General features: G+C 37.8%; 1 protein-coding gene across 1 annotated transcript in view; it reads right to left on the bottom strand.

Annotated features, from left to right (window-relative positions):
• Positions 1–3,378: 3,378 nt before the first annotated feature.
• The window catches only part of LOC140463007 (serine incorporator 1-like), a 30,051-nt gene continuing 13,018 nt past the window's right edge, over positions 3,379–20,411 (bottom strand). The window contains exons 5-10 of the mRNA XM_072556596.1: positions 16,957–17,094; positions 15,306–15,475; positions 14,705–14,795; positions 13,377–13,566; positions 6,842–7,072; positions 3,379–4,178 (exon numbers count right to left, since the gene is read on the bottom strand). Of these exons, the coding sequence (XP_072412697.1) occupies positions 4,040–4,178; positions 6,842–7,072; positions 13,377–13,566; positions 14,705–14,795; positions 15,306–15,475; positions 16,957–17,094 (959 nt within the window). The 3' untranslated portion in view covers positions 3,379–4,039. The remainder of the gene's footprint in view (positions 4,179–6,841; positions 7,073–13,376; positions 13,567–14,704; positions 14,796–15,305; positions 15,476–16,956; positions 17,095–20,411) is intronic.

Below are 20,411 nucleotides of genomic sequence, written 5' to 3'. Positions count from 1 at the left end.
AATGTGCAGCACAATCATAAACACATCTCATTAAAATGACAGATAATAATGCCAAAGATAATGGTGAGCTACCTTTTTGAACTGTTGTGGCCTGCTCTGTAAATATTTCAATACTGTTGAATTAACAACTTGTGCATTTTTGTAAACATTCAATTCCCTTGCCTAATAAACATTTATGTACCTCAGTTTATTAACACCATCTGCAGACTTAATCCAGTACGAGGTATTCTCTCGATTAGTATTTTATGAGCAGATTAATAATTTATTCACTGCATACACAAGACTTCTAAGTGTGGTAAAAATAAATTATAAAGAAAGGGAAATGAACAGTTTGACTCAATTGGGCACCTCAGAAGAGAGGCACATTCAATTGTAGTAAACACTGCAGCAGGCTGAGAAGGTTGAGGTGGTAAAAACCAAAAGGATTCCACTTTGAGGTCTGTTTCAGTCCTGCAGGAATGTGAACAATCCAAATAGAAAGTTAAAAGTCACAACACCAGGTTATAGTCCAACAGGTTTAATTGGAAGCACTAGCTTTCAGAGCGCCGCCCCTTCATCAGGTGGTTATGGAGCACAGTTGTAAGACAATTTATAGCAAAAGTTTACAGTGTAATGTAACTGAAATTATACATTGAATACCTTTGTATGTTGAGTCTTTCATTTGTTCGAATACCATGATAATTTCACTTGTATGGAAATCACAAAACTTTAAAAAAGTTAACCTGAGAATGTAACTGTAACAATTGGTGCTAGCCAGATAATATGTTGAAGGTGTTAACCCCCATATTCTGTCTGTGCCATACTGTTTAGACTGATTTTAATCTAGTAAGTGAGTTAGAGTATTACATGAATTCATGCAGTTTTTGAGCAAAGTACTGTGTAACTCAAGTACAAATTCACCCCACAAATGTATGCGTATATGGGGTTTTTTTTGTGCGCGCACATGTCTCTGGGGTGGGGGCTGTGAGAGAGTGTATGTGGGTGTGAGAGTGCAGAGTGTCTATGGGGTGCATGTGTGAGTGTGCGTCTGTAGACGTAGGTGTGGAGTGGGGGTTCTGAGTGTGTGAGTGTAGAGTGGTCTAAATCGGAGAGAGGATGCATGAGAGTGTGTGGGAGTGTGTCTGTATATGTGTGTGCGTATGCGCACGCATCTGTCCATATGGTCACCTGTAGTGTGACATGAACCCAAGGTCCCAGTTGAGGCCCTCCCTATGGGTACGGAACTTAGCTATCAGCCTCTGCTCAGCCACTTTTCGCTGCTGCCTGTCCCGAAGTCTGCCTTGGAGGATGGTCACCCGAAGATCAGAGGTCGAACGTCCTGGACCACTGAAGCGTTCTCCAACTGGGAGGGAATACTCCTATCTGTTGATTGTTGTGCAGGGCCCATTTATCTGTTGCCTTTGCTTGGTTTCCCCAATGTACCATGCCTCAGAGCATCCTTGCCTGCAACATATAAGATAGACAATGTTGGCTGAGTCACATGAGTTCCCACCATGTACATGGCAGGTAGTGTCCCCACGTGTAATGGTGGTATCCATGTCAACGCTGACATCTTGCAGCACCTACAGTGACAGAACGCCTACCGAGCAAAGGCTATGGCAACAGATGAATGGGCACTGCACAACAAACAACAGACAGGAGCGTTCCCTCCCAGTTGGAGAACACTTTAGTGGCCCAGGATATTCGACCTTCGGGTGACCATCCTCCAAGGTGGACTTCGGGACAGGCAGCAGCGAAAAGTGGCTGAGCAGAGGCTGATAGCTAAGTTCCGTACCCATAGGGAGGGCCTCAACCGGGACTTTGGGTACATGTCACACTACAGGTGACCACCATTGCACTATACACACAACCCCCCACGCACATCCTCTCAGACTTAGACCACTCTACACACAGACACACACACACCCCCTCACAGACTTAGACGCTCTCTCACACACCCAACCCCCCCCACCCCAGACAGACACATACACAAACCCACATGCACACACACAAACATGGGTAAAATATACACTTTGCTCAAAAACTGCATGAATTCATGTAAGACTTTTAACTCACTTAGATTAGAATCAGTCTAAACATTATGGCACAGAGAACACAAGGGGCTAACACCTTCAACATATTATCTGGCTAAAACTAATTGTTACAGTTAATCTGAGAATGTAACTTTTTTAAAAAAGGCTTTGTGATTTACATATGAAAGTGAAACTAACATGGTATTCAGACAGATGAAAGACTCAAACAATCAAGGTATTTTTCAATGTATAATTTCAGTTAAATTACACAGTAAACTTTTGCTATAAATTGCATCCTCCACAACCAACTGATGAAGGAGCGGTGCTTCCAATTAAACCTGCTGTTATGAGGCTTTTAACTTTGTACACCCCAGTCCAACACCAGCATCTCCAAATCATGAATCCAAATAGAGCAATTCAAACATGGAATAATAAGTGATAATACATTCAAGGACTTAAGGGGAAAGTGAAATTTTGAAACTTGCAAAGAGAGATAAAGGGTTTCATTTTTACAGAAAATTTGAAGTGACAGAAGATAATCATGGTTGGGAGATGGTGGGGGAGTGGAAGAGTCCAAACTTCTGCTACACATCCTATTCTTCATCAAGCCTCACTCACCTATCACCTAGTCTTCAATGGTTCACTTAACTCACTCATCCCCAACACAAATCCATTCATTGGCTTGGTCATCTGTAATCTCTTCTACCCCCTTCTGAGTACTTTTTTCTTAAACACTAAACTAATTCACAATTCCCCTCCATGACCCTTACCCTTCTCTGCAATATTAATAGTACAACTTCGTACAAGTCCCTTGCTGTCTGGAATTTCCTCCCCTAAATGCTTTATTTCCATCTTTAAATGTTCATCTCTTTATCAAGGTCTTGGTCATTCCTCCTAATTTTTGATCCTCGGCTGACATACATCTACTTGTAAAGAAACTTGGGATATTTCTTTTTGGAAATGGCATAACCTAAATTGGAGGTAATCAGTCATTGGTAAACACAGCAGCATACAAAATTAAATAAAAATAAGTTTCATTGACTTCTTCAGCTCTTCCAAAAAAGATTCTCCCTAAGAACAGAAATGACTCTTTCAACTCACATTTTCTTTTCTACCCTTCAAAACATGGTGTAGGATCAGTAAAAACTATTGATCTGGTACTATAAAAAGGTTGAAAGTAATTTTAAACTTAAAACTATTCTGCCAAATAAAATCTCATTTTAAATAATAATTCTCTTCAGTTTTTTATTAATTGCATAACAACCTTGAATCATAAGAATGCCTTCAGATAAATATGGAAAGAATGAAGAAAATGATATACAATCACATTTTCTAGTATTCAGAAATGCTAAATGCTTAATACAGATTTGATTAGGATAACTTAACATTTATTTTTTAATATAAACTCTTTACAGACAAGATCTTTGGACCAGACTTCATTTGTTACATGCATGAAAATTTTTGCTCACCATTTTAAACCATTACATTCTCTATGCATTATATAAACACATCAAATATTGTGTAAATTTTATGTTTAGCTCTTACAAGAACAGAGGAATGGCATGTTTATTGACTAACATCCACGTGATTTATGCAATGCACAAAAAAGTGCACATTTGAATACAATATTACAACCATGAATTTTAAAAAACCTAAATGCAGCATAAACCCGTAGAACATAACAGCAATTCTCTTAAAATTAGTATTAAATGCTTTGCAGAAACTGTAAACAGCTTCTAAACAAAACTACCTTATAATCTGCAATAGAATTCCAAAACTTGATACTCCCTGGCACCTACACATTCTTAGCTTTCAATAGGATGCAAAGTGCATATTATTCATCTGAAGAGAACAACATTAAGGCTAAAAACATGTTTTCTTGTTGTACGCAATGTTTCAGTGCAATAAGCCCAATAAGTGTTCTGCGGTATGCAATATTTTATTAAATAAAAATCAATAGCTATACAAATTAGTTTCATGTTAGATGGACTTTAATTCAGAAACCAGTGGAACAAGAATAAAGCAATCTAGTCAAAGTCACGGTTAGTAAGAATAAGAGGGGCCACCAATGTCCAGACATACAACAGAAGGCAGACCCAGCTTGAAGTGATCTTCACCCACACAGATGGCCATTTGCTTGTCATTGTCTTGTAATCAGCATCAGGGCTATATAAAGGGAAAATAAATTAACAAAATTAAAGTCAATGAACTCTTCAATCATTCCAAAAAAAACTAACAAAAGACATTACTAATTAAAAATAACATTTCCAAGCTGCTTAATCAATGTCACCATCCCAAAACATTAGATAACATACAATATCTTGGGCAGGCACAATATAAACAACTCAACTGTACTAAATTTTATAATATAAATATAGGTAGGAAAACAACCTGGCGAGAGCAAGAGCAAAGGGATACACTAAGTGGGCTGACCAAGAATTTGCAGATGAAGTAAACTAGTGAACAGCCTGGATAGGATAAATTGACAAGGTCTTTTCCCTGGGGTGGGGGAGTCCAGAATTAGAGAGGGCATTGGTTTAGGGTGGGAAGGAAAGATATAAAAGGATCCTAAGGGGCAACATTTTTAGAGGGTGATGCATGTATGAAATGGGTTGCCAGAGGACCTGGTAGAGGCTTCTGGATGGGTGCAGAACAACCTTGATTATCCAAACGAGACAGGCAGGGAGCATTTTGTTAAGATAGATGATTGTTCGGATAACTGATCAGAATCAAGTAAATACCTTAAATCAAGTTAAAATGAACAGGAGGTTGAATTAATTTAATATTTAAACACTTGCACCAGATGAAGACAATTCAATCAGTGAGAAGAGCACTCTCAGGTGTGCACAGACTAGCGATCTTCAACCTTTTCAGCTGGACTCAGGCCACCTTCTCTTCTTTGCTTCTTCCCCTTCAGGTCTCTCCCCTTAGCAACCATCAGCCCTGCGCTTCCTCCACTGCCGCCAGTTGGAAACTGCAGCCTCACACAAACGGTCCCAGGCACAAAGCAGGTGCAACGCTGTTCACCTCTGGGTCCTTGCACAATAGTTTCATCTCCATCTGGAAACCCATCACAGGAGCAAGACAACCAGATCCTCTACTGTTAATTTATCTCAGTGATTTATATTTTAAAGTGAGAAGAAAAGGAGGAAAGAAGGAAAAATAAATGATATAGAGGCAGGGTGAGAAAGAAGTTGCTGAGTTTACTGGTGGACAGTCTGTCTTGGAAAGAGTTTCTGCAGATAGTGACAGAATCCAGTTCCCAATCTCAAACTTCAGGACCTTGAGAATTTTTTTGGATAATCCAAAATTCAGATAATTGCTGTTTGGATAACCAAAGTTGTTCTGTATCTGGATTTAGAGGGATATGGGCCAAGTGCTGGCAGATGAGACTAGATTAGATTAGGATATCTGGTTGGCATGGATGAGTTGGACCAAATGGTCTGTTTCCATGCTGTACATCTCTATGAACTCTAAGTAATAATGAGAAAATGAGACTATCACCTCAGCAATAAGAATGAAGAACATTATTTAAGTACAGAATGCTGAGTTATAGAGTGACCTAGGTGTCCTTGTTTATGAATCACAAGTAGGTAGCATGCAGATGCAGCACATAATTACAAAGCAAATGAAGTTTTTGCCTTTATTGAAAAGGACAATGAAAATAAAAGTAGTGAAATCTTGCTATAGCTGTACAGGGATTGATGAGGTCCCAATTGTAGTGTATAATTTTCAATTGCCTTACTTTAGCATGGATATACATACATTGAAGGTAGTTCAAAGAATGCTCACTATGCAGATTTCAGATGAAGGTTGTCTTGGCTGGAATGGTTAAACAGATTGGGTCTGTAATCACTCAAGTATAAGAAATAAGCTCAAATATTCAGACAGAATCTGATAGCATAGCTGCTGGAAGGATGTTCCCTCTCGTTAGAGAATTTAGAACTTAGGGGATTTCCCAACTACAACAGATGAGGGACTTATTTTTGCTCAGAGGAGTGTTAGCTCTTGGAATCTTCCTCCAGAGAGGCGGGGAGGCTGGGTCATAATATATTCAAGCTGGACAATGACTGATTGACAAAGGAGTCAGCATGATGGGGAACATCTCTATTCAGTGCACTTTAAATCATAACCAATGATGAGCTTCTTCCATTTGTATGAAATTTTCTTTTATCCTTTAAATACCCAAGTGCTAATTTAAAGAATTGGACTGTAGCATCTTTTGGTGCACTGTTTCCACGCCAATCCTTGAATCAAGCTATTCTGTAAGTGAGATCGTTCTGTCCTTTCCACTTAACCTCATGTTTTTTTTCTCCTTTTAACTCTAGATCAATTATGTAGATAATTAAATTTAGTGTTTAATAATAACCACACATCAGTTCCAGAAAAAACAGCCATGCTAAAAAGAGAAAGGGAATGAAATTAACAAGTAGACTGCAGAGACCAAGGGGTAGAGCATAGCTGAAGTCCACCTGATGTACTTTACGTAAATGATTTGCTTGGTTTGTCACACTATTGTTACAATTGCAAAGTTATTCTATTCTAAAATAGAGATGCTACTTCAGTGAGGATTTATCCGCTGTCACAAGTCAACTTATTCTGAATATACACATATATTGTCGAAACTAATGCAGAGGAGGCAGTGTGAGAGTTCTATTGGACAAAGTTACTTAAAAGTAAAAGTAGTATTAGGTGTTTAAATTCTGGGTAAGTCAGTATTGGATTCTCACCCAGAATTGGTTGAGACAAAACTTTAAATTTATAAAATATATTAAGTTTTAAACCAAGGAATAATAAACCTTTTGGAAATAAATTTTGCAAGTGTTTACCTGTACCAGTTTGTAAGTGTCATCATAATATAAAGTGAAGCCAGAAAGAGCATGAAATGGAAGAATGAATAGCTGTACTGGACTGCATCTTGCTCATTGTCATGGACTCTTCGTATTCCATCTCCCTCTTCAACACCAACAGCATCTCCAGCCAAAGAGTCATCCAACATGACAGTTTCACTGCCAGAGAGTGTTAGCTTGTTCACCTGGCTGTTGTTCGAGGAACGAATACTGTAAATAAAAAAAAACACTAATCAGTACAGCAACACCAAGCATATTTAAATAATATGAAGTCCCAACCCAGCAAAGCTACAGCAGAGAACTACATGCATACAAACTGCTGAGGCAGCATGCAATAAAAGCTAAACAACTCCATGACCAGATCAAATTAAAATTCTGTAGTCCTGCCACATCCAGGGGGAAATGGTGGTAGATAATTAAATAACTAACGACTGAAGGAAGCTTCACAAACATCTGACAATAAGGGAGCCTATGACTTCATTGCAAAATGTAAGGCTGAAACAATTGCAACTTTTCAGCTAAAAAAAAGTAAGCGTGGATATCCATTTTGGCTTCTCTAGCAGTCTCCAGCAACAGACACTAGTCTTGAGCTAATTTGGTTCAATCCATATATCAAGAAGCAGTTGGAGAGAGTTTGATGGGTAAGGGAAAGGCTATAGACCTAACAACATTGAGGTAGCACTGAAGAGTATGCAACAGAATGAGACATACACAGGTCCAAATTGTTTGGACAGTAGTGACATCCATTCAATGATGTGGAAAAATAAAATCACATCTTGTTCACAAAAGGCAGGAAAAAGCTGATCCAGCAAATCCTCCCTTAAAAGTCTAAACACAAACCTCAGAAACAGGATTAATGATATTTAAGTAGAATTTACAAAGCTTAAATGTTCAATTGAGTTATAATCGGATCTGTATATCATTACAGCCTTACTTCAACACATGGTCAAAAACTGGTGAATTTCCAAAGCAAGGAAAAAATAAATGCCTTGACACCAATGCTATATTTAACTGACTGGAGCATCAAGGAGTCTTAGTAACATGAAAATAAAACTCAAGGCAAATCTTCCACAGGTTGGAATCATACATGGTACAAAGAAAGATAGTTGAGATCTTGCAAGTCCAATCATTCCTGAAGGAACTCCTCAGGGTGGTGTCCCAGGCATAAACATTTTCAGCTGTTTCATCATTGATCGTCCCTCCAAAAAGTTAGAAGTAGGAATGTTCAATGCTAATATCTAGTATCATCAATGACACCTCAGATATTGAGGCCATCTGTACTCAGCTGAAGCATGACTTGGACAACATTTAGGCTTGGGTCGACAAGTAGCAAGTAACATCTGTGCCACACAAGTGTCAGACAATAACCATCTTCAACAAGAGCAAATCTAACCATCTAAGCTTGTCATTCAATGACATTACCAATGTGGATGTCCCCCACAATTACTATGTCCAGAAACAAAACAAGACCAGCCACATAATTGCTGTGGCTTAGACAACAGGTTGAAGACAGGAAATTCTGTGGTGAGTAACTCATCTCCTGGTTCCCCCAGCCATGTTCACCATCTACAAAACACAATACAAGAAAGAACTTTTTTTGCACTGTAAGTAGGAAGGATATGGAACGCACTATCTGGAAGTGTAGTGGAGGCAGATTCAATTTAGCATTCAAGATGGTACTGAATGATCATGTAAATAAAATTCAACAGTATGAAAAAGACAGTAAATTAATAGTTGGTATTGTTGCTCATTTGAGGAGCCAGTGCAGACACGATGCACCAAAATGTGTGATTCCGTGATATGTGACGATGGAATACGCTTTGCTCACTTGGCTGATAACAGATCCAACACCAGTCAAGAAGTTTGACAACATGTAGAAAAAAGTAGCCTACTTGATCAACACCCATCCACCATTTTAAACTTCACTACCTCAAATAGTGTATACAAATCAGGAACAGAAATAGGTCATTCAGCTTCTTGGGACTATTACTGAATAATATTATGGACGATTTGAATGTAACCTCCAACTTTGCTGCCCACTTCCGATAATCTTTCAACTGCTTGCTCCATAAGGATCTATCAAGCTCTGGCGTAAAGTATTCAACAACTCTGCTTCTGTAATTTTACCAGAAAGAATTCCAAAGGCTCCGCAACTCCTGAGAGAAAAGTTCTCCATTTCTGGGGAAGCGATGACCTGGTGATATTATCGCTAGTTAAATGTAATACCTAGGTAATGTTCTGGGGATGCAGGTTAGAATCCTGCCACAGTAGATGATGGAATTTGACTAAAATAAAAATCTCAAATTAAGAGTCTAATCTTGACCATTAATTCATTGACAATTACCAGAAAAACCCATCTGGTTCACTAATGTCCTTCAGGGAAGAAAACTGCCATCCTATGAGCCAAGACCCACAGCTATGTGGTTGACTCTTAAATGCTCTGTGGCCAGTTAAGGATGGGAAATAAATGACAGTCCAGCCAGCAATGTTTAAAAATCAAGGATTTCCTTTTCTTAAAAAAAAAGAACATGGCCCACTAGTTATAGATTCTCCTATGAGTGGAAATATCCTCTCCACATTTACCTTGTTAAGTCCAGTCAGAATTTTGTATGTTTTAATTCAGTCAAATATTACTCTTCTGAACTCCGGTGGACACAGCCTAGCATGTACAACCTTTTACTCACTGGGCATCTACCTCATCCCATGACAGCAGCATGCATCATATAACAGATGTAGGAATTTTTAAAGGCTCCTTTGACAGCATGTTCCAAACTTTCAAACTCTACCACCTAGAAGGCAGTAGATGAATGGGATCATTACCACGTGCAAGTTCCTGTTCAAACCACAGACCGTCCCTAACTTGGAAATACTGCCATTCCTTCAGTGCTGGGTCATATGCCCAGAATTCCCTAGCACACCTGTTTGTGTACTCACACTTGAACTGCAGCAGTTCAAGATGGCAGCTCACTATGATCTGAAGATCAATGGGCAATAAATGCCAGCCATAACAATTGCACTCACCTGCTCTAAACAACTAAAATAAAATTTGAATTCAGCTGGAATATTGCAGAAACATTAAATTAAACCAATTTAGGAGTGCTGAGATCAGCTGTTCTTCACATTAAAGCAGCAATAGATCTGAAAAGATACAGGTATGTACCAATAGGTCTGCAAAAATAAGCTAAAAAAGAAAATCCTCCACAAGAGTTGTAGTTTACTGAAAATGGAAGACTTCTGCAGTTGACAGGACAGTGATTGCAACCCTGCGAAACCCCATTCTGAAGTCATACTAGATGATTTGAAACAAACCTCTTTTTCTCTGCACAAATGCTGCTGGACCTGACTAGATTTTCTAGCATCCTGTTTCTTTCAGAGTTCCACATCCACAATATTCTGCTTTTATCTGAAGGCACTGACTGGAATGGTTTTCAGACAGTGTTCAGCTCCGTACACAAATATTCTAAAATTGAAGCACTCTGTGGCTTCAGGTAACAGGACCTGGATAACATCCATACAGGTGAAAAAGTTCAAGTAACACTCATGTAACCAAGAGTCAGACAAGACCCATTTCTATCACAAGAAAACCAAATTGTTTTTTGACCTTCAACAGCAGTAGGGCCATGTCAACATAATCAATATTTTTGCCAGCCACCAATAACTGATCTGCCATATTAGCAAAAGCAAAACTTGCATATTCTGTAATGAATGGCTCCCACAAAGTTTCTTTACAAGCTATAAGGCTCAAGTCAAAAAGTGAAGAGATGTTCACCCCTTGTTTGGATGGACATAATTGCAATAAGAAATTCAAAGACGATCCAGAAGTCAGTCTTCCAGTTTCAATATTCAACCCTCCATCTACACAGCAGATGCCACAGCTACAGATTTTAATTTTCATACAAATCTGCAAACACCCAATAGCTGTCTCTTAAGCAGGTTTTCATTCACACAGCCCCCCTCCACACAAAAGCCCTCCTTCCTGCTAGTTTAATTCTTCAGCCTGTGATCTTTGCTATTCCCTTCTGAATGTCAATCTTACATTCACAAAACCTCCACCCTTCCAGATATCTGTAACTCCACCCATCCACCTCAACAAACATCAATCTAAAATGTTGGTCTGATTGCTTAGTCACCCTCACTGGCCTTTCCATCTTGGGAACTAACTGAGCTACAGTCTTTCAGGCACTGTCCAACAGCAGGCCTAAAGGAGATCTCATTGTAAAATTCAGAAAGAATTCCTGTTTCAAGGATTAATGGATTCCAGTGCGATAAATATTGAGACTGCTTTAAAAGCAAAAAGACTTAACGTAATTTAATTTGACATGGTTCAATTCTGTTTAGTTTCTTTTTGTTTTGATTCAATTATTTATTGAATTGCAGTTTGTGTAGAGCTTTTTTTTCCTTCTAGACTGTGGGGTAGAATAGTAGTTTGTTTACAGTTATTGTAAATTGCAATATTGTTCTAGTATTGTGCAGTAATTTTATATATATTTATAAAAAAGCAAATGGATTGCAAGCTATGTTAGACTTTATAATAAGACAAAATTAATTAAAAAATTGACAGCAAGTTAGTATTTAGTAAAGTGACCACACCAAAACAGGAGTGCAAAATTCAAGTTTGGAAAAGCAAAGATAACACAACCAGGTTTTCCAGTTGGAGCAAGCGGACATTGGAGAAATGAGTCATATGATTAACATATTAAAACGGTGGAAAAACTTAAATCCACTGAAGAACAGTGACAATTACTTAAAAAGTTATATACAAGATAAATATAAAACATTCCATTTGTGCAGTCAACTGACCTAGGTCAACATATGAAGTAAGACACAGTATAAAGCTAAAGAAAGGTTTGCATAAATGCCAAGAAAAGCAGTAAATCAACAGACTGCAAAAATGTATGAAGCAAAGAAACTAATAAGCACTGCAAACAGAAAATATGCAAGTAACATTAAAGCTTATTGTAGAAGTATTTATTATATTAGTACATTAAAAATGAAAGTGGCTTAGAGATCTTTGTGCCCAAAGATTGGAGCAAGATACTGTAATTAAAATATTAACTGAAGAGTTATTAAATTACTGCTTTTTATCTGTTTGGTGATAAATAGGAAACTGAAAACAAACCAAGGGGAAAAAAAATAATTTTATTCACTACAAGGAGAACGGTAATAGAAAAGACAATGAGGTTTTAGATAGATAAACCTCCAGGACATGGTGCTTTCCATTAAAAGAACTCAAAAAACTGCACAAGTCTGGGTTACGCTCGTTAAAGCCTCTCCTGATGTGGAAGTCTAATTGCCTGGAAACTTGCAAATGTCACTCCACGATTTAAAAGAAAAAAAAAGTGTGTAAGGGGAAAAACAATTAACAATAGACTTTTGCTTATTATTGGATCTGGGAGAAGTTATTAGAATCTGTTGTAGGTATGGAATGACAGAACATAGATTGAAGCTGCTTACATCAGATGAGTTATTTGTTTTGAGACAGTGCCAATAAGGTAAATAAGTGAACCTCTGAACGTTATCTACCTGGATTTCCAAAGGCAATGTTTCCATCAAGAGATAAACAAAAATGAGAACAAAGAATGAGGTGTCGCCTTTGACTTGATGTCAGACACAAACTTAGTTTTTCACCCTAAGTTCAGGTCGTTCTGAAATAATACACATTTCATTAACACAAATTGACTAGTGCATATGAAGAATTGTGGACGTTATTTGGATAACACAACCATTCTACTGAACAGCTATAGCAATTTTCTATAGGGATCTTGCATTGCGTGATTTTCTAAAACGGTTTTCCGTAGCATGATTTTCTCTAGCACGGGGTTGCAGAGGAACATAACTGTAACGCTATAGCAGAACGACTTGTAGTCCAACTTGTCTGATGCTGCATGCTGTGCACCCTAGAATGTGTTTTGGTAATTCAACATTCCCTCCCCACCAGGCTCCTACAAACTCACCGTTACACTCTGTTAAGTTCAAATTGGACTAGGAAAAGAGGCCTGCTTTCATTAGTAAGCAAGTCACTCAACTTTCAAGGCCTCTGCCTTGAAAGCTGTTGAGTATACCGATTAGGTGTCCCCTGCTTGATGGTTTAATAATGAGGTCCATGACATTTGTTCAGATCTAACATGGAAATCATTCTGTATGTCCACTTTTGGATGCAAATGCAATTTTCCCCAATTTTATCTCAGAATACATCTTTCAAACCCACCCACCGATTTCAAAATGGATACAATTAATATTGATACATTTACAAATTGTTTTGGTGGAAAGTTGGCTTTCTTTCATGCCCTGCCACAGCTGGTCAACAACTAAACGTTTTCAGCTAAAAACTTCAAACCAAGAATAAGTAAATTAGGTTGCTTCAGGTAATGGACCATATGCATTGGCCATCAAACACTATTTTAGCGCCCATACAATTGCAGTTAACAGCTTAATTAAAAATATTAACACTGAAATAATCTACCTGGCCTTAAACAATGACAATGTGGTTTAAACATTCATACTCAGACCATACCTTGAATACAGTAGACACAGAATGAAGAGGATGAGTCCAATAACACTCTGCGCATCCCACCATTGCATTGAAATTAAAGGTGAAGGTGAAGGTGCTACATTTACAGTAGATTCACTTTTATTGGCTGGACTCAATGTAGGGGAGGCCAACTGTTTAATAATGGTCAAAAGGCTAGGGTTGCACTGCCGGTCTGAAAGATAAATCACAGGTCTTAGTTTAAAAGCTGCTCGGTATTGATCTACAAATGATATTAATTTGAAGTGGTTGTCTACATAAACAGTGGGCTTACAGCTCAATAATGAAATGCAAACTGTAGAAATTGATTAATTAGAACCTCCAATGACCAATACCCTGAAAAAACATTTATAAATAACAGGTCCAAACTTAACCCATTGAAAATCAAGCCACTTAAGAGTTAAAATTCAGACCCAATATATTTGTTATATATACACCCAAGGTAAATAAATTTGAAACCTGCATGACAGAAGCTGAATTTTCAAATTATGATCAAGAATCCAATACCTGGATAATTTTCAAGTTCTGATCTTGCATTGCAGCTAACCACATGATGCAAATATCCTAATTAGGCCAAAGCTGAAACTGGTGCCCAAGTAGTGGGGTCAAGCATTACCAGGAGTGGGACAGAAGGTGCAAGGGCAAATGACAGCCATATGTTGGTCACCATTACCTTGCAGAAGACAACAAGTGGATTGCAATTTGAAGGGCCTGCTGCCTCACTGAACACAAATGTGGCCATGCAGTCAAATACATAAAGCATAAGATCCTCACAGCTCCTAATACTTTTCAATACGAAAAATAATTTACTTCTGCTCATTTTGAACCTGACAGCTATACTAATTATTAATAGTAATAAATAACACCTTCAGCTATTTCAGCTTTGAAAATCTTGACCTCCTGGCCAGTTAGGCTTTTCAAGAAACTTAATGGACTATTTAATTGAAAATGAACAGGTTTCCCTGTTTCCAACAGTCCTGCCTCCCTTTGAAAATTACATCATGTTACTGAAGCAAAATCAAGTGAGCCCTTAAACAGTGCAATTTTAAAATCAATCCTACACCTTTTCCTGACCCCACCAGCAAATAAAAATCCTGGCCAAGGTGTCCATAGTAGCAATGTTTTATAGTGGCAATGTTTTAAAGTCAATCAAAATTAGGTTTTGCACTTCAATAATTTTGTTTTTAAAAAAACAGGAAATATTGAAGTAATCCATTTTGCGATTAGTGACTTTATTCGACATGTAATGCCATCTCAAAATAAATCAGTTGTATTCAGACGTTTAGTATTCAGTACCACCTGTGGAGACTTACCAGGTTCGTTAGACATTGCAGACCATGTGAGATACATAGTGTACAGTGTGATGATTGAAGACTGAAGGAGACCAGACCGAGGTTGTGATTCCTATAAATTAAAAAAAAAAATTATGGTTTAATAAAACATCCTAACAACTCGAGAATATACAAAAAGCCTCAAAACCTGAAAACAGCATTAAAGAAGTAGGATCAGCTCAGGCAAAATGCAAATCCTAAGTGTATTTGGAACACACTAATGTGATCATGTCAGAGCTCCACTGCTAAGTTACAGGTAAAAATCAGATCTCTTCAGCATTCAAAACAAGCTTCTAAATGTTCGCTGCAGACCAATGGTGCGCTCACTGAAAGTAGCAAGTCTTGTTTTCCAGGAATATTTAGCTGTAGTTATTTCACAATTTAAACATATTTTTCATAAACATGTTTAACCTTCGAAACAAGAACATTTGGGGAAAACCATTTTAGGCACTTGTAAGCCTCTATTCAACTGATCTAAGGACAATTTTTTGGTGAACTTAGACTGATTTTATGTTTTTAATAGTAAATTGTGGTTTGAGACCAAAAACATCAAGAAAAGGAGGAAATGCAGATATATTTTTACCTGTACTTTTGGAAGAATAGAAGTAATAGATACAACAATGCAAAGGATCATATTGAAACTAATGAAGAACTTGTTCTCAACACATCCTTCGGATTTTGTGTAAAATACATAGAAAAGCACAACTGCTGTGAAAGCCAAGATGTAATTCAGGCCAGTGACGGATATCAAGGCTGAAATAAAAATAAAAAAAGGTTTAAGTACGTTAAAATTTAAAGTAACAACCCTACAAATGAATTAAAGTTGCAAGTTGATCTCAATACGACAGGGCAAAGAAATATTTTGATCACCACACTCTAGTCAATTAGGTTAAATACAACCACATTATTTGCTCAGGTTAAATCATTTGTTATAGTGGACCATGTATGAAATAGTATTACTTTTACAATTTGCACCACACTTGAATTATTTCACTTGCACTTTAATAACGTGCATACCTAGAAGTATAAGAACATTTTCCTGGGTGGAGACCAAAAATTACATGGAGCAGAAAATTAGATGGATTGGATGATATTGTGAAGACTGTATTTTAAGAACGCTTACACTACAAAAACTCAATTTTCACTTTCAAAGTCTAATTCATTAAATAGCTTAAATCAGAATTCCTCTTGCACAACTTAAAATACAAGATTAGTTCATTGATACAAATATTAATAAGAATTCCTTTCATTTTAACATTTATGAGTTTAAAAGTTAAGATGATTAAAAATTCAGGGATTAGAAGAGGCCATTTGTCCATTAAGGTTCATCCTCAAAGTAAATTCATTTGGCACGTGTAGTATGCAATTGAACAAGGAATTGTCTCTTATTAGTTATTAGATATTCTGAAGTATTACTCTACTACATTTATCCTAATGTCTGATCTCCATTTATAACCATACCTTCTTCTCAACTGTCGAAATAACATAATAGGGAGGATAGTTCATTATACGTCTACTGCACCATTCAATACAATCTCAGCTAATTAGCCTCATCACCTTTTCACAGTGTCTCCATATCCATTAATTCCCTTAGTTCCAAAACTCTATTGATTTCTGGTTTGAATGCTGACCATCCACAATTCTGTTGGGGTGAAGAATTCAAAGATATTTCACTCGAGAGTAGGGCGTCAACAACACTGCCACTCTCTCTCTCTCTCTCTCCCTCCCTCCAACCCCTCCCCCACCCTCTCCTCACAAAAATTCCCTCCATTTCAAGTGCCATTCTAGTGAACCTTTGATACACGTCCTCTAAGCCAATAAATACTCCCTATAAGTATGTAGTACTCCAAGTGTGGTAAAAAAAATTAATAATCCCTGTTTGAAAATGCTTGTTAGCTGAAACATACATTTGACCATATTACTGCAGAATTAATGACATATAACCTAAATAAAGGTGGGAACATTGCAAGAATGCAGTAATTAACACCAACATTTTGCATAAAATCTTTATCAGAAACCCAAATTAGTATTAACAAACATATTATGAACAGATTAAAATTCAATTCATAATTAATTAGCAATAAAATGTTGATTTTATTGCAACTCTACAAAAACACATATCAAATTCATTAAGCTTCCAACCAAAACCTCAGCTTCTAACAGCTTGAAATAAAGTGTTCAAACACATGCTAAAAACTATTTCCTTCACGAACATATTTTTACTAATCACTCACCTGCATACCAACATTTTGAATTTCCATCCTCCATCTTTCCTACCCATGACTCATTCCATGAATGAGCAAAATCAACTAACAAAACCAACTGGATTAGTATGAAGCAGAAGGCACCGGCTGTACCAATGGCAAACAAGGCTAAGATGGACAGGTGGAGTGGGGGGGGGGAAAAAGAGAAAGAAAAACAACATTAATTTAATACATAGATGTTTATCATCAAAATAACTTTCATCTCTTTCAAATTGGCAACTGTTTTCTCTTCTACTTTCTTACTTATTGTACTTTCACTTCATTAGAGTTTGCGTTTCTTTTTCTCCAGTATGAAGGATAAAAGATCAAGAGCATGCATAGAGTCCCTACAGTGTGGAAGCAGGCCATTAGGCCCATCAGATCCATACTGACTCTCTGAAGAGCATTCCACCCAGACTCACCACCACCCCATTCTAATGTCCATCCTTGGACAATGAGCAATTTAGCATAGGCGATACACTTAACCGGCACATCTTTGGACTGTGGAAGGAAACTGGAGCAATCAAAGGGGATCCAAGCAGACAGAACGGACTCGCAAACTTCACACAGACAGACAGTCACCCAACGGTTAAAATGAACCCAGGTCCCTGGTGGTATAATGCTAGCCACTGAGCCACTGTGCCAGAGGATGAGGTTAAAAGCAAAGCACAGAAAGTTTTTTTTTAAATCACAATGGTTGCATTTTTGTGCAATCCCACAATACAGATAATTCACATTTTAGAAACCGTGCTTAAAGTGGCAGCGATGTAGTCTCACTACAACCAAACACTTAAAAACAAGTGGCTGGCCTTGCTGACAGCCATGAGGAAGAAGTGCACTGGCAGCAAAATCTCTCAAATACATTAAAACAAAAATGAAAACTAACTGATACCCAAAGTATATTGTGGAAGAAAACTAAACAGTTTTATAAATCAGAATTTTCATTTTAATTTTTAAAAATTAACTTAACTGCATGATCAAAAAGAGTCAGTGAGCAAGTGCAGTTACCAGATTGTTGATGTCAGTAAGCTTTTTTGAAAAAATAACGTGTCAAGAACAGAATCAGACATTTATGGAGAAGGAAAAGATGATGCCAGGTTAAAAAGACAAAAGTAAAACAGGGCAGCAGTGGAGGAGAGACAGGGAGTAAGAGAGTAGTAAAAACAAAAGAAAGAAAAAAACAGACTGCATGTGATGGAGATTAAACAATAAGAATCAGAAATAGGGATATTGTAAAAGGACACAATCAGAAAAAAAAATTGAATTTGAATGTGTGACTCAGCTTTCTAGAGATGGATTGTGATGGGGTAGCGGTTGATAGCGTAAAACAATAATTTAGTTGGCATATGTACAAACTTCAAATTGTCTGCGACAAAACTTAAAGATTACTGCACTGGAGGATTGGAATGCTGTAGTTAAATTCAAACACTCACTGGTGAAATCAATGGAACAAAGAACATAGAATACAGCACAGGAACAGGATACAACAATAAAGAGAAAACAATAAAGTGGAAAATTTTCACTTCATAGACTAAGAAGAATCTAGTTATCTGAGCATAGACTGTAATGCAATTGATTTGAATGCATTGCCAATGAAATAAAGATCATATCTCCATGCAAGTGCGGGAGATACAACATCACCTTTTATCTCCTCCATTTTCACAATCTAAAGCCTCAAACATTCGATACAAAGTGAAACAATTATATAATTTTACTTCTTTCAATTTAATACAGAGGAACCTCGAGTATCCAGCATCCCATTATCCGAATGTGATTATTCAGCAAGATTGCAAGGTCGCGATGCTCAGCTAAACTACGTTATCCGGCATTTGATTAACCGAAGGAAGTACTCGCTGCCCAAGTCCTTCAGATAATCTAGGTTCCCCTGTATACTGTATTCACTACTTATAATTTGGTCTACTCTACAATTGGGAAGCCAAACCTTGGGTGAAACAAAAACAGAAATTACTGGAGAAACTCAGCAGGTCTGGCAGCATCTCAGAGTCAGAGATGTGCAGCATGGAAACAGACCCTTCAGTCCAACCTGTCCATGCCGACCAGATATCCCAACCCATTCTAGTTCCATCTGCCAGCAATGCCTCTTAAATGTTGCAACTGTACCAGCCTCCACCAATTCCTCTGGCAGCTCATTCCATACACATACCCCCCTCTGAAAAAGTTGCCCCTTAGGTCTCTTTTATATCTTGCCCCCTCGTTCTGGACTCCCAGACCCCAGGGAAAAGACCTTGTCTATTTATCCTATCCATGCCCCTCAATTTTGTAAACCTCTAAGATCACCCCTCAGCCTCCGACGCTCCTGGGAAAACAAGCCCCAGCCTGTTCAGCCTCTCCTTAGTTCAAATCCTCCAACCCTGGAAATCCTTGTAAATCTTTTCTGAACCCTTTCAAGTTTCACAACATCTTTCCGATAGGAAGGAGACCAGAACTGCACGCAATATTCCAACAGCTGCCTAACCAATGTCCTGTACAGCCACAACATGACCTCCCAACTCCTGTACTCAATACTCTGACCAATAAAGGAAAGCATACCAAATGCCGCCTTCACTATCCTATCTACCTGCGACTCCACTTTCAAGGAGCTATGAACCTGCACTCCAAGGTCTCTGTTCAGCATCACTACCTAGGACCTTACCATTAAGTGCATGTCTGAAGAAAAAACAAAGCTAACATTTCAAGTCCAATAACGCTTCTTCAGAATCCACCCACTTGATGGGGTGACCACTTTGCATTTTATTCAATCCACAAATATTATTCTGAGCTTCCTGTCACTGGTCATTCCCATTCTCCACCTTGCTCCACTCAAACTTCTGTCTGACCTGTTAATGTAGTTCAAATGAAGGTCAAGGAGCACATTTTTCAACTCTTCATCCTACAGCCTTCTGGACTCAACAATGAGGAACACAGGAACTGAAGTAGACCATTTCGACCCTCATGCCTATAACACCATTTAATGCGATCATGTTTAATTTGTGGTCTAACTTTACATAACTACTGTTGACTCATATCCCTCAAGATCTTCACTTAACAAAATTCTCAGATTTAAAACTAACAGCTTATCTAGCATCAAATGTCATTTGTGGAAGAGAGTTCCAAGCCTCTACTGCCCTGTGTGTAAAAGAGCTTCCTAACATCTCTCTTGAACAGTATAATTCTAACTCTCAGATTATACCCTCCAGTTCCAGAATTGACAACTAGTGGAAATAGTTTATCTACCCTGCCTTTTCCTCTTAAAAAAATAATCAGACTAGCATCTTTGACTTTTTTGTTTTATTTTTAATTCCTCATTTCTTTCTTTCATTCCTTTACTTTGCATTCAGATGACTGTTGTCCAACTATTTGCACCTCATCTAGATAGCTTTTATTTGTTACATTATCCATCACCATTCCATATGGTTTTCCTAACATTAAATCCTGTCATTTGTCCC

This window comes from Chiloscyllium punctatum, chromosome 37, assembly GCF_047496795.1.
Source record: "Chiloscyllium punctatum isolate Juve2018m chromosome 37, sChiPun1.3, whole genome shotgun sequence".
Lineage (NCBI taxonomy): Eukaryota > Metazoa > Chordata > Chondrichthyes > Orectolobiformes > Hemiscylliidae > Chiloscyllium > Chiloscyllium punctatum.
The sequence above is the reverse complement of the archived record's forward strand: the minus strand, read 5'-3'. Positions and strand labels throughout refer to the sequence as shown.